This window comes from Ptiloglossa arizonensis, chromosome 5 (genome assembly GCF_051014685.1).
Source record: "Ptiloglossa arizonensis isolate GNS036 chromosome 5, iyPtiAriz1_principal, whole genome shotgun sequence".
In the NCBI taxonomy this organism is placed as follows: Eukaryota; Metazoa; Arthropoda; class Insecta; order Hymenoptera; family Colletidae; genus Ptiloglossa; species Ptiloglossa arizonensis.
In genome coordinates, this window is record NC_135052.1 from 14630644 (window position 1) to 14646442 (window position 15799).

At 44.4% G+C, this 15799-nt stretch overlaps 1 protein-coding gene across 1 annotated transcript in view; it reads left to right on the forward strand.

Moving 5' to 3' along the window:
- LOC143147169 (uncharacterized) overlaps nt 1-2595 on the forward strand; it is a 33263-nt gene extending 30668 nt beyond the window's left edge. Inside the window, exon 5 of the mRNA XM_076312164.1 lies at nt 835-2595. Within this exon, the coding sequence (XP_076168279.1) occupies nt 835-1094 (260 nt within the window). The 3' untranslated portion in view covers nt 1095-2595. The remainder of the gene's footprint in view (nt 1-834) is intronic.
- Nucleotides 2596-15799: the final 13204 nt, after the last annotated feature.

A 15799-nucleotide genomic window follows, 5' to 3' on the forward strand; every position in this document is an offset into this window, starting at 1 on the left:
TTGTACGATATTTCGCGGTTCCTTTAATCGGTCCAGCGTCGAAAATAGAGACGGTGAATAGAGACTGGATGTACGGGTACAAATAATTGGTACGATTTTTCGCGTGTTGCGTTAGATAGTTAAAATTTGAAACTAAAGAAGATTATTTATCGTCGCTGATAATATAGTATTTCGCGAGTTCTATTGCTGGGTTAACGCTTCATCTACATCGAACATGAGTTCCGCATCGAAGGACAGAGTACCGAAGATCGCGAACTATCAACGATATCTCACTCGTAGCGCACTAGTGTAAGGAGGATGTACAACTTGGAACAATTATCTCTCGAGTCCTACAGTGACGAGTACAGCAGACTTTAGATTCCGTATATGCACTGTTAATCCTCTACTCGTATCGTAGCAATAATAACAATAAGCTTCAGTCGTGCCAAGAACTGTTCATTTTAAAGTTCTCGATTAAAGTCGTATACATGCATAGTTGTACAATCTAAATTGTACGGACACAGGAAATCACTCGTAGTTATTTCGTTACAACATACTTTTTACAAAAAAAAGAAGAAATAATTACCTACAACAAAGAAAAAGAAAATTTCGGGTTACCTCCAGTTCCATGATATTGACACGAATTGTTCGCATCGACGGAACGAAAATTAGAATCTGTACGAGCGTTCTCACCGCTAGGACCGTAATGTCGGAGTGTCCGTACGTGTTGTACTTCTTTCTCTGTCTATACTATTAGCGTACGCGTTTCGAGGTTCACCGTAGTCGCGAGCGGCAGAAATTTCGAACGGGCAACAAAATACGAAATCTGACGAGCTTTCGTCGTTTCTGTTTCAGGCGAGAAACCGCACAAGTGTCAGGTATGCGGCAAAGCGTTCTCCCAGAGCAGTAACCTGATCACGCACTCGAGGAAGCACACGGGCTTCAAGCCTTTCGCTTGCGAGCTATGCGGCCGAGCTTTTCAGCGGAAGGTCGATCTGAGGAGGCATCGGGAGACCCAGCACGCCGATTTGAACGCCTCTCAGCGACCGGCGATCGGCGCCATTCCCGGACAAAATTCTCTGCCCAATGGCAACCCGCCGCCTATGATGCAGTGAACGACGCGTGAACGATCGTCGAAGGAACTATGAACGCCGACCCTTCGAAGTAGGGTGGTTTCGAGTAACGCATTCCGAAAAAAAACAAGAAAGAAAAAGAAACGGAACGACGCGGCGAAAGAAGCGTTCTTTCCGGTGCGATCGACGAAGTCGGTTCGACGTCGACGTATTCCGCGTTCTCCTCGTCGTCGAACGTGAACCGCGAGCTTTCCGTCGGGGAAAGACGCGCACGACTATGTACATTCGCGCAGAACGGACTCTGTATTTATTATTTAAAAAATTCGTCGCGGCGACGAGCAGCAAATCGTTGCGATCGTGCACATTTCCGATACGTTTCTACGCGCGCGAGACGAACAAGGGAGAAGGAAAGATGGACGCGTATCCGCGTTGTCGAGGCCTGTACATTCCACGCGCGACGACTCGAAAAATCTAACCGACCGGATTAGAATTTTCGACGATTATTTCTCTTGGACCCGAGCACGCGAACGTGTGCAATTACGTTCTCGCGATTCCTCGAGAGAATCGTTTGTAGACACTTTTTAGCGGATCCTCGAACGAATGCAGAGAAACATCGAGAAAGATCGAAGACGTTACGTTGTTTCGAACGTCGCCACTCTCCGTGTTGAATCGTTCGTTGATTATCGATAATCGATCACTGTACTTCTCTTATTAAGTAGACGTTTACGCGAGGCTGTTCGCGACGATCGAACGAGGGGAATTCTCATTCCGGTTACCGGAATTCACGAAATTGTACTTAATTGAAATCTCGAACTTGGAAGGCGCGCGCACGGTCGTTGCGTTAGACGCATCGGAACTCGGAACGGAAGTTTTACTTTTCTCCTTGGGCGTTCAATTTATCATTTTTGTTTCGTTCTTTGCGAGAGCGACGAATTTCTATCGACATTCGTTCGATCGTCGTCGATCGACAGCGTGTAAGAAAGTACGATGAAAGCGTACTGTATTTTGCATATCTCCGGCACCTATCGTTCAAGAAAAGGCATCTCCTACCCCAAAGTTGCAACTGTGACCAAAAACTACTTGTAAATAAAAATAGCACCGTATCTCGCCTAGCCTAAGCGTATAAATATATACATAATATAAATACGAGTATAAATACAACAAACGAGTCGAGGCTATAAATATTATAAATAGAGACGATACACGCGTTAGAGGGCCCGATTTATTCCAACCAGGGTGGGGCAACGTGCCCCACACCCCCACCGGAAGTCTCGCCAAGAACAAGTAATTGTATTCTTCCTCTCTTCTCGCTATCGAAGTTTTTATTGTTGTACCATTACTATCATTATGTAATTATTGTAATTAGAAGACTCGCTATTAATATTATTGTCATTATTATTATTATTATTATTATTATTAATTATTATTAATAAATGCTGTTACCATTTGTAATTCATTCTCAGTGACACGATCATCAATCCCTTTCATTCGAGAAAACACGATCATCGACGCACTGGATCGAACTGCAAGTCAATACGCAAGAATTTCGACGAAGTTTATATCATCGTTATCTGAATAAAACAGAATTTATTTCAATCCTCTATCCACGACTCTTTCGATTCACTACCTCGCTTTGCGTCCGGACGAACGTTATCTTTCCAATTGTCGTTAACGATGAATCAACGATCTCGAGGCAACGATTCACCGATGGAGCTCGAGATTAATCGAATCGTTTTCGAATCTCCTTCGAGATGAAAAGTTCAGTGAAAACTGTACAGTTCGAAAAGAGAGGTAAACGATTTTACGAATTCTTACGAAAGTGTCGATCTTACGAGTAAAGCCGAGTCGAACGATTTTGATATTCCGGAGTTGCAAATATACATATCTATTTCGAATCTTCCTTCTGTCGGATCGTACCGCACGGTAATCGAACTACGAACCATTGATACGAGTAAATTTAAAAAATAGCAAACTATTAATCGAGAAAAGAAAATCAAGTTTCGGAAATAATAAAAAGATTCAAGCCAACAACGAATCGCCGCAACGAAGGACCACGTCGATCGGCGAAACGATGCGAACGATCAATTAGAAGAACGAGTACCTCCAACGAAAGAATAGTCATCGCGGTTGTTAATCGCTAGATACAACGTTTGAAAACAGCTCTCGAGCTGTTCCACACTCGTGACGGCTCTCGAAACCTGTCGACGATTCTCGAGAACCTCTGGTTTCGAATAATATTGTCCCACGCGTTATAAAGTTTTACCGTGTTCTACTAACGTTCCACCGGGTACGTCAATAAACGGAGATGGGCAGCTGTTAGCTGTCTCGTCGACGACTAACGAGCTGTTTGAAGTTGCTCTCGAGATTTCAAAGAGAAACAATGTTCCATTCCTTGCTCGCTAATTCGTGCACCCGAGTATCCGATGAGGTGCTTCCTCGATCGAGGTAACGTTTACGATGTTTAAAATCTCCTTGACCCGAAAATGAAAAAAAAACAAACAAACAAAAGAACGAAAAATTCACACAGCGCCGAAACGAGCAACGAAGCAACGTTCATCGACCGAACCTCGATTAATCACCGACCAGGAATCTGGTAGGATCGGATCACGGTCGTTCCAGGCTCCGCGATCCGTCCAGCGTAATTCAGGGTTAAACGGGCGTGCCAATTAAGCAGACTACCCTTAACGGGCGAACCCCTTAACGGCCCAATATGTTTTCCAGGGGGCGAGTTTCGTTCGTCGAGCATCCCCGGTTCGTGTCCCTCGCTTACTATCTCGCTTCCACTACCCCGGCCGGCAGTTCGCGTTATTTCGGTCCAAGCGAGAGAAGGTTAGAGTAGCGAGGGGGGGTCGTCGATGGGTCTTCTGGACGCGAGATTTTCCGAGGAAGAGTTCTCGAGGAGGTTTCGTTGCTCTCGCGGAAAACGAAGTACCGACGCCCTCTCGTCGTCGGACGACGGAACGAGCGGAAAAACGACGGAGAGACGAGAGAAAGACGAACGAGGGTGGTCTCTCCTCGTTCGGGGAGAGACGCGAAAGGAGAGCGTTACAGCGCTGACTGCGCGACACCGTGACGCAGCCACCGGGGCAGATTGGACAGTTATTGCATTCTGGGTAAGATTAATTGATATGGGGACCAGCGGGACGGGGGGGTACACGGAGCTGCCGCTTAAATCGTGTCTCAGGAATGGGGATGAGAGGAGCGGTGATTAACCGATTGCACCGTGAACGGAGTGGAACCGAAAGCCGCTCCCTGCGCGCCCCATCCGCGCTAATAGCCATTGAGTAATAGAGAGCGTCTCATTATTAAATAGCGCGAGCTACGTCCGCTCGGTTGTACGTTTGTTCGCGTAACGACGCGATTACCGGGGACTCCCGGTTCGGGTGCGGGTATCGTACGCCCAGATTTATCGGGGCTGTTCGTTTTCCACGGACAGGTACGCAACTCACCCTCCTTAACCCTTGGAGCCTCGCACGGTTCGCGATTACGGGTGCTCGGATCGATGTTGACGATTTCCGAGAAAAGAGAACGCAACGGAGTTATTTTACGGTTACCGGTCTCCTTCGGGGAAAGAACGATCGGGACTCGGTACGAAGGGAACGTATCCGGTTGTTCGGGAAGTCATTTCGTTTCCCAAAATGGAGAATGCATAATTTAATAAAGTATTTGAATACTATGAAATAATCGTGTTTCATTTTCACCGAAAAACACGATATTATTTTCCAAACAATTTAATGGATACCGATTTCGGTCACTTTCGTTCGCAACGGGTATATTGATGATCTTTTATTTCAACTATACTTGGAACGCATCGAAAGGGCATCGAAAATTATTGTACGTGTGTTTTTGTTCATTGGCTGATGTTCGCGTTCAAGGAGTGAATTGTTTACACAGTTGCGAAGAAAATACTTTCAACGATTCACCGAATATCGTTGAGACGATGTAGATAGAAATGAATGAAGAGTAAGAGGAACTTTGATTAAATAATTTTGCCGATCGTAGCTCTTTTGTAAATATCTGAAGTCAATGATAAATCGTCGTAATTTTCTTTTTAGCATACATTTCAAATTTCTTTCAAACTTTGTTAGGGTTTCGGATGATTAGATAAATATGTACTCGCGTGTAATATTTTTCAGTACTCCGTTTGTATGTATGCGCGGAGATCGTCAATTGGGCAATGTCCCTTGTTAGTAGCAAGTCTCAATACAACTTGCAATTTCTTCCAGGACTGAACATTTTCTCTCTGATCTCTTCCTATATCGATAATAGTAATTCTCTTCCTTTTTGGCGAAACGAAACAGTTTCGATCGCACGACTGAATCGCGGTACCGATAAATGTACAACACACGCTATTACATTGTTAGCGGTGAAATTTCAAGTAGAAAACTAATCTTACACTAAAAGATTGCAAAGATTGAATTACAAATTTTCACGTTCGAGGTTATTTCAACGTCACGTTATTGTTCAAGATTGAATTCGATAAAAATATGTACGTCCACTTGGAAGAACGATGTTTTCAGGAACTCGAAACAAAATAATCTCGAGAAAGAAAAATCGTGCTCGGTACGTTCCCCCGTTGGAATTATTTTTTCACGACTTGAAACCCTCCTACCAATACTTAGCTGCCCCTAGTCTAACGTGACTCGCTCAAACATTTGATTTGCGTTCCTCCACGATTGACCCCGAGTCATTCGTCGTTCAGCTTGTTTGAAAGTAAACAACACATCTGTACCTACCCCTAACCATTTTGTACATAATTTCTTCTCGCGAGATACTCGATTTTATAAATTCGCAATTCTGGCCCAAGAAGTTTATTCTTACTAATAAATCTACAAACAAAGTATCTGTCCCCGATCATTTTGTACGTAATTTCCTTCTGGTGAGATACTCGATTTTACAATATTCGCAATTCTGCTCCAAGAAGTTTATTCTTACTAATAGATATAATTCACAGACAAGACAAACAAAGTATCTTTTCCCCGATCGTTTCGTAGGTAATTTCCTTCTGGCGGGATACTCGATTTTATATTATTCGCAATTCTGGCCGAAGAAGATTATTCTTACCGGTATAAAACCGTAAAGAAGAAGCTATCTCGAGGAAATCCCGTTCCCTCGATACCATCGAACACGACGAAAGAAAAATATCCATTCCGTCTCTTGCTCGGAGGGATGCTCGGAGCGCATTGATCAGGATTGGACACTTGGTGCCGACGTCGTCGATTCTCATAATCCGTAAAGGCACATTCGGCCCTGGCCACCGAAATTCAACGCGGAAACTTTAATCCTGCTAAATAGCGAAGGGGGGAGGAGGGACACCATTGGCCCTTCAATTTCACCCGTTTCCCAGACTTTGTCCCGACGATCTGCATCGAGCATCGGGAAGATGGCCCGACGCGCAGACAATTCCCACCGAGTACCCAGGCTGCTGCAATTCCCGTTGCATCTGGAGGAGGCGGTGGCGGCGGTTACTATGGCGGTCGCCAATTTCGAGTATTTCCAGCGTCACAATTTCCCGCGGCATAACCGCCGTTGCAACCCGATGGTGGAAGCCGAGGTCCTCTCGTCATATCCCAACCGGAAAACGGCTGTCCAGGGCCGTGTCGTTTCGCGGGCGGATACGGCCGTGGAACGTTCGAATACGTTTAGAGGGTAGGGGGTGGCGTTCGGGGGGGAGGTTGGGGGTTGAGACGGGGGACAACCGTATATACCAGCCCGAGCGCGGATACACCTTATGACTGTTAAGGTATTCACGGCTCCTCCGAGGACGCCCCACTTTGAAATATGGCATCTCCAGTCATCCTCTGCATACCCGGAATCACCCTCTTTCCTCTTCTGCTTACTTCGATCCCCACCACAAAACCCCACGACCCACTACCGTGGCCCCCCTCCCCCACCTCCCATCTCGCCACGTTCGTCCTCTCTCGATCCTTTTATTTTTCGCGGTATCTCGGTTCCCTGACCGTGTTCGCGGCGTGCTCACCTCTTCTCCCTGTACCTTCCCTTCGTAACCGGGGACACTCCTGTATCCTCTCCGGTGGTTTTTCCATATTATTTACAGCCTCGTTCCGCGCGTTACCTCGCAATAAATTGAGAAGGTAGCTTGGCCCGGTCGTCGTCGCCGTACCCATCCTCCTGGAACACGGCAGTGTCACCAAATTGGTGGCAACCGGGAACGTCGTAACGCGTCACGGTCCTGACATCCCTGAGCGATGTACTATCGCGCGGAACCGACACGGTTGCGACGTATCCTCGCCCCCTCCCTCCTACCCCCGTCGCTCCGCCCCCCGCCTCCCGCCCGACCGACCGTCTGCCGCGGGCGGGAGGGGATCGATACGCGTGACCTCGTGTGCCGATAGATTTTTATTGTAGTTTCGGTGGACCGCTCGACGTACAGGAGTACCGGAAACAGCTAACGAGATTCGCCGTGGAATTAATTCGCCACCGACGGGGAACTTCCCCGAACACACCTCCCCCGCCCCCACTGACCCACCTACCGCTCGATTCTCGCAGAAATCTACGGATTTGTTCCGTTGGAAATAAGAGTTATTTTTTTTCTTGCACCACCGTAACACCGAGTTTACGAAAGCTCCAAGTTTTATCCTCTCGATGCTCGATTTTGAAAACTATACTCGAAGATGCGAGAATAGTTCTCGAGGAGAACTCTTTACGGCCTTTTGGTTTTTGCGAGACAATAATCGAGCGAAGCGGATATAACCGTGCTTGTTGAGCAAATTTTTTTACGGACGATCCAACAAACTAGTTTCACCATTAATTCAGAATCGACTACGAGTTATTGTTTCGCTGATATTGTTACTATACGGACAATTGAAAATGTACAAGTGTGTGATCTTGACAGTGTGTATTATATCGTATCGATAACTTCCGGTTGCATCTGAGAAATTTATCGACGTATCGATTTGAAGAAAATTGCGGTACGTTATTTCTCATTACTAACAGGTATCGTTACCGGTTAAATATTCTCGCGCAAGGATGGTTCTTTTGCAAAATTTTTAAGAACTTTGTCCGCGAGAGAACACTACGAACATACGAGGCGAAGTTACGTAACCTTAATGTCACATCCGCTATAAAATTACACAAAGATCATGTATCGTGGAGGGGAAAATCTGAAAAATACTTATATCGATCTTAAAACCTTCCGTTCGACTATACGCGAAAAGTCTCTGGGGAAAAGTGTTCCAAAAGTATGGAACTCAGTTTTGTAAGTTTGTAACAAAATGAGACGACCAATTATAATACATTTACTCCGCTGTAATGTACTCGATTATAGAAAAATAATGTAACGCGAAGTTACGGGTCGAGAAGGAGTCGAGGAACTGGGATTAATTTTGATTTCTTTATTTCTCCCGTTTCGCGGACAAGAAAAGACACTGGAACAGTTCCCGTTTCGAGTTCTCGATTCAATGAAGGAACGATCATCGAACGGCTACGCTTTCGCAGCATTTTTATCATTCGAATATCGCAGCGGGGGAAAAAAGGAGGTACACCGGGTCCCGTGAAATCCCATTTTTCACGAAAACGCGTAATCTCGTTTGCACGCGAGGATTTTCCCGTCAGACCAGGTGTTTACACCCGACACGTGGATTAAAAAACGTCAATTCGCAATTATCGTCGACGTAACGTTGCCCAGGCGCGACGGTTAATGGAATTTTTGAGGAGGAGATTACACCACGCGCATTATTCAATTTGCGTTGTTGCACGCCACGCGTTAATTCCGCGCTCGTCGTTTCTTGTGTGCCCTGACATCGTGGATCTTTCTTCGAACGTCCGAAAAATGATCGAAACTCGTTTCTCGCTTCGGTTCGAGACTCATGCGAAACGTAAGCGTGAAAAGAACCAACGAGACGAATTATCCCCGTTGCGATTTGCTCAAATTTCGAATCACGTGAGTTTCAATTCCGGCAAGGCCAACCACGTCCCTTGGCAATAACGATCTCTCGAATCCGGATAGGATTATTTATTTCCGTGACTGGATGAAGACGGAGAAGGGAGACATAAAGTCGTCGATGGCGCGAAATAATCAAGGGTGTTCGATGTTTAAATTCAAGCCCGAGCAGGTAAGAATTCGATCGATCTTGGACTCTATTGAGTCGAGTGAGCCGGGGACGACTGATTGATCGCGTCGGTACGTGCGACGTGCCCTTTCTTCTTACGAGAGCACGGTTACCATTTATTTTATTCCTCGCGCCTCGTTCCCGGGGCTATTTGTTTAAACTCTCCAGACGTAAGAGAGAGAGACGGTTTCGTCGTTATTAGAATAGCCAGCTGATAAATGGCACCGCGCCTGACAGGCTGTCACCGCTGTCGATGCCTCGATATCCTCGAGAAAAAGGACCGGTGTAGATAAAATGGTTAACAATTTAAAAAATTCCTAGTATTGCGGACGCGTCGAATGAGCTAGAAATTAGAGAAAATTTGACAGATTTGGCGATTAGAGGCTACGAGGTTTCGTTGAATCGTCGGAATCGTTCGAAATTCTATGTACGAGAATTTTTTAAATACCGTCACTTCACTCTCTCGAATGGTTTCAGAATGCAATTAATCTTGTTAGGCAATGGCGCCATAAGTGTGCGAAAGTTTCCAATCCAGAGTTCTTCGGTCTGACAACTTCTTCCTCGATTCTTGCAAAATCAGTGGTAAGCTTATGGTAGACTTTGACTGCAAAATTTTGTACCCCAAAACTGTTAAGAATTTATAGATTTTGTAAATATTCGACGAGAGATCGTTTCTACTCTTGCTAGCTTTCTTCAGCTCTTCTATTATTTATACGTCGAGTAAATCGTAATGAAAAGTTCAATCGTTTCGCGATTAACGATCAACTAGGTAATTGCGTCCGACGATTACGTTCGCTTTGATTATTCGTTATATACATTAATCATAACTATTGATTACTCGGTAATAATAATCATTAACCGTCGATTTGATTGCACGGTGATCGTAAAACGTTAATCGGTAATCAGATTACACTTTAGCCAACTCTGTAGAATAGCGATGTAGCACATTTCATTAATAATTTTCCGTACACGGTATAGGTCCGCGGGGAACGATCGTTGACACGAATAAAATCACCGACGTCTTATTTTCAACCGATATTATCGATTAAAAGCTACTTAATCACTATTTAAAGCAACGAACGATTTCCAGTACTTCAAGTATTTACATTCTTAGCTTTCTTCGATAGTTACCACCGACTCGATTGTGTTCAAAGTACGAATAATTTAATTCCATCGAACTTGAAAAGATTTATACGTCAAACTCTATTCGTATCTCTAAACGACACCTAAATAGCTACAATAATACACTTTCACCGAAATCCTACGATTTCATTATTCACAAGCCTTGAAACGACTCTGCGTAACGAGAGAATCAATTTTCGAAATCCCTAGACTGGTAAAAACACGATGACTCGTTCACCGAAACGAAAAAACGTACTTTTAAAATAACTTCGTAACGCGATTCTACTTTTTCCCCCGGTTCCCTTACCACTCGTTTCCCGTTTCGCGGCCGGTTCCAGTTTCGTTACGGTGGTAACGAAGACGTTGTGTAAATAAATGAAATGAAAAAAGTGTTCAGGGAAAAGTGTTACGGCGATCAAAGGGAGTACCGTGGGGCCGGTAAAGTCTCGTTGAAATAAGCGAGAAATAGGTCTATCGGTGCGCGAATACGTGGGCGATGACGACGTCCCCATGGGAGCCCGATTCATTACCGATCTTGAATAAATGATCGCGCGGCACCGTCGACGATTGGCAACGAATAGGCGGGTGGGCTGGCCGACTGGATACTTTCGAAAAGTGATTATTCGTTCGAGGATGTCCTGCCAGCCAGGACGAAATCGACCCCCGAGGACGTGCATCGTGGCCGCCGGTGGCGCCCATGTATCTCCTTTAGCTGCATCATTGATGATATCGAGCCGGCCGAGTCCTCCTCGCGTTTTCGATGCCTCGAGCCCGTTCTTCGTATCCGCTGTTCGTCCGTTTCACGTCAATACGGTTTAACCTCCCCCGTGTGTGATTAATCCGCGCGTACACGCGACCGGAACGATCCCGAATTTACGACTTTTCCTCGCGCAGTTCACGTGTCGTCCGAGGATTCCTCCGCAAACGCAATTACATTCCGTTTCGCGAGTCCGGACCGAACGCTAATTTTACAGGAAATTGCGATGCACGTGATGCACGTGATGCACCATCGACAGGCTAGCCTGCAACCAGCGACAACGAGCTAACAGGTTTCCACTTTTACTAGCGTGTAGGTCGAGAAAGTATTAAGGTGTTCGAAGGATGGGATCTTAAGGGTATCTTAAGGGAATCGTCCATGTAGAGTTGGCAGGAATTTTAAGGGTATCGAATCATCTTTGGGGTAGTTCGTGGGTATTGAATAATTTTTATAGACTTTGTAGGAGTTTTACAGGGTAACAGATTTGTTTTATAGAGTCGAGGATGATTTTGAAGATGCAGAATGATTTTAGGTTCAATTATATTTGTGTCTCTGTTATTTCGTGATATTTATACAGACGAGTTTGAGAGTGTATTTTTCGAGGCTAGAGACTTGATGAAGACGCAAAAAGAGAGAAAACTTGTTTCTCTGGGCAATTGATCTTAAGAGAAATTTTTATTAGCGGTGTTAAGGAAGAAAGATAAAAACGATTGGATCGACGGTGTGTTTGAACGTTCTGTGGTTTGAATGTGTAATTTAGAAAGGAAGTATTTGTTTATCAATGTTTGTATTCCTTGTCATTGCGATTAGAGTATATTTTTGAAGACCGAACGCTTCGGAGATCAATGGACGCGCTATGACGGTATACGACCACTTTGTGCGAGGTGAAAGACTGTTTATAAATTGACGAGACCATTTGGAGGAGTTCGTGTTAGAAACATTGGACGTTAAACAAGATATCTTGAAATATCTATATTTATTGGGAAATTTACATATCCTTCTACACGATTGAAAATTATTCATTTCCTTGCTCTTGTTCGCTCAATTTTTCACGTATCGTTTTAAATTCATTAAACGCGTTTTCGAGGGTACGTATTTTCGGAAGTCTAATAAAAAGAAATTCATCTCTCTTCGTTAACGCTACTATGGAAAATTTCTCTTAAGATTAGTTGTCCGGAGAAACAAGTTCTCTCTCATTTTGCATTTTTATCAAGTCCGTAGCCTTGAAAATACACCCTGAAACTCGTCTGTAGAAATATCACGAAACAACAGAGACACGAAGATGCGGTGAACAAACATAATTCAACCTCTTGCATTTTCTACGATCAATGGAATTGTGTCAACCGTACAAGTAAGTATATCCTGGTACTTGTGCAGCATATGGACGCGAAAAAAAAATTCGCGTAGCCTACTTAGATAAATATATCCGCAAAGTTTTATATTTAAACCTCTTAAAGAAATTCTCGAAAGTTTCGTCACTTTTAGCGTTCCGAAGCAGAGTGCTCTGTTAATCCCTTCGTTACCTAGAACGAGAGATCTCGCTACCACTGTGTCGTTCACGAGAGGCTACGGAGATATCCGAGATGTTTGTCACAAAATTCGAAGAATCCATTTACAAGACACCTTCCATTGACGGAAGGTAAATCGTACATAACGAATAAAGAATACGTTGTATTTTCGCAAATTGATCTTTTAATGGGGTCGTTCGAAAAGTGGTTTCGTTCTTTTGGTGAAAATGAAACACGATTATTTCTAGAAGATAAAAACATTTTATTCGATTACATATTCCCCATTTTGGAAACTGAAATCTGTTGGAATGAATGCAACAAGGATCTTAAGGGTGGCAGATGTCGATGTCAGTTTTAAGTACTGTCACCGTATTGGCGCGGAAGGATCGTTCGCCACGCGGTCAACGGTTTGCCCGCTTTTCCTTTTGGTTTTTATTTTCAGTCGAGTTCCAAGTCCAGAGTCAGAAAGACCTCACGACACTGTCGTCGTTCACGTCGAGACGTATCACTGTATACGCGTTTCTTCGAACTTTATATTCTTATATATACAATAACTATACTACCAGATACGCGAGATCCCTGCATATTATAATAAACTAGATATTACAATCTGAACTTTGCAACAGTTGTTCTTCTCTCGCTCGAGCGTAACATTCCACGGTTGTCGACGACCGTACAGCGCCCCTCTGCGCGGTTCCGAACGTTTTGTAGTTTTCGTAACACGTGCCCCTCGTGGGGATAATTCGATCTTTTGATAAATCGTCCCCGGTTTGCCTCGTCGACGGAAATTCGCGGAGAAAAGTTCGCGCGAGCATCGATTTCGACGAAATCATTTTCCGAAGAATGTAATATTTCGATTGAATCGCACGAACGATATCACGACGCGAGGTATCTTCGCTACTCTACGATGCAACGCGTATCGTTGCTCACAGACACGATCCAAAGCCTCTTTGAACAATCGTCTAAACACGGTAATATGTTATTACGTTAGTAATATCGTTCGACGTCTCGAGAACGTAACAAACGCAAAAAGGAACTCCACGATGGAGTCCCGCGTCCGATCAACGTCGAGTTTCGTCCGTGTACCGCGACGGAGAACCGAAAATGGAATCATCCCGGTTCCAGGCGTGCATAATTTCGTGGGCGTACTCGCGGACGTATCGACGCCTACCTGGACCACGTAGCAGCCGTAACTCAGTTTCGGAATGGATCGCCTCCCAGGAATACTTTACGCTCGCTACACGTCATTCCAGCCGACGCGACCGAACCTGGATCGTAGTTGGGTGGAGAGGACAGGAGGACAAGGATCTTAGGTATTCTACGCGTGGTGCGAGACGACTGCATCGGAGCTTAACGCGACGTCGAACCTCCGGCCTAGGACGAGAGAAGGATCGAACACCGAGCGAACTGGCGACGTAGGAGGGGGAGTGAAGCGGGAGGGTGAGTCGAGAGGTGGAAACGACACCCCTTCGCGCCACCGGAAGAAACTGCGAGCACCGGGTCTGCGGGTAATCATATAAGGATGACTAGGGTAGCGGAAGGCGGTTGAGTATCAACTTTTGATCCTTCGGTGTCTCGAGGAACGGGCGATCCCTTCCAACGACATCGCCTCGGTATTCAAACGGCCTCTAACTCGATATAAGCGACGCTCCCCAAGGCATCCTTCCACGACGACGTGGAGGAGGACGACCCGGAGGACACCTATACACCCCACCCACCGGTTCCCTCAACCACTCACGCCCCACCCTCGAACACCAACGAAATAAGAGTATCCTCTTGCTCTACTGGCGAATTCAATTTGCATCCTGGCTTCTATTTACCGCCCGTCTTACTTCACACACCACCACACCCAACCAGCGAGAGTCTTTCGGCACGGTAAAGTGCTGTCCGATCTGAGAACATTATTCCTCGGCGATGTGCAACGACCATTGGTTACGTTACGATGGATTCCGCGGTAACGATGGTTGCGCAACTTTTTCTTTTTGCGAAATATTCGCGTCCAAGATCGGAGAAATGAATTTTATAATTGAAACGCAAGTCGTATCGCAAACTGATCGTTGCAGTGGTTAAGGAATGAATATTGTTCGCTGTTTGCGTCACGCGGTCTAGGGTAGTCCGTTCTGTCTTATCGTTTGCGCATCGGGATGCAAGAGTATTTGTAAGATTGGCGACCGAGCGGGACTATGATTGAGAAATATTGTTCGTTGTTGACGGAAAAACCGTCGGATGGAAATATCATTCTCGTGTTATTAAAACTACGATCTGCTTTATCCACTGGTGGAGCAGTAACCGTTTGCTGAAACGGAGGAATATTGATCTACTGGCAGAAGGTACGTAGTTCATCTATTTCGGAGACGAGATGTAGAGTAGAAGGGAGTCAATATCATATCATCAGTAGCTGAGGAGCGACCTCGTCATTAAGAATAGTGATTCTGGGAAGTATATATAACGTAAACAAAGAAGTTGGTAAAGAGGGCGAATGAAGATAAATCGTCACTGTCGGTCTTTCGTAGCTCTAGCGAATGTAACAATTTTGGAAAATCTCCTGAAAATAAGGTCCGTTCATTTTATAGATAGAACTTGAAACATTTTAGTAACGTGAAACTAAGTGTATTTTCTGAGTTTGGAGAGGGATGGTTAAATAATACTAGGAATTTTTATATCTTTTTTTTTTTAACAAAAGTTAAACTTGCATAAAGGGAATGCAAGTAACGAAAGGAAACGATTAAAGATACCAATGCTATTGGAAATGAATTTATTAAAATGCATCGAAATAACACGCTGATAGGCAGTGGTAAGTACTGACGACCATTACCCAATTTTTTTTTTTTGGTTTGTTTCTTTCATTTATTTTATTTATTCCGACGTATCTATATTTATTCCCCGATTTTAATTTATACTTGTTTCTTCGTGTTTATTTTTTTGTACGTCTTAAATTTGTATGCCTCCTAATTTACATCACGTATTTCATTGTTTTCTGTTCTACATTCTCTTAGGTAGGCACATCGGCGAAACAAGAAAGTAGAAAGAGGAAAGAAAAAAGAAAAAAGAAGAAAGAAGAAAGAAGAAAGAAAAAAGAAGAAAGAAGAAAGAAGAAAGAAGAAAGAAGAAAGAAGAAAGAAGGAACAAGAAAGAAGAAAGAAGAAAGAAGAAAGAAGGAACAAGAAAGAAGAAAGAAGAAAGAAGAAAGGAGGAAGAGAACACTCATCGCAGCCGCCGCGGCAAAAACTAAATCTTTAGTTTCAAGCTTAGAGTAAGTTAGTTTTAAGACCACCATGTCCGAATATC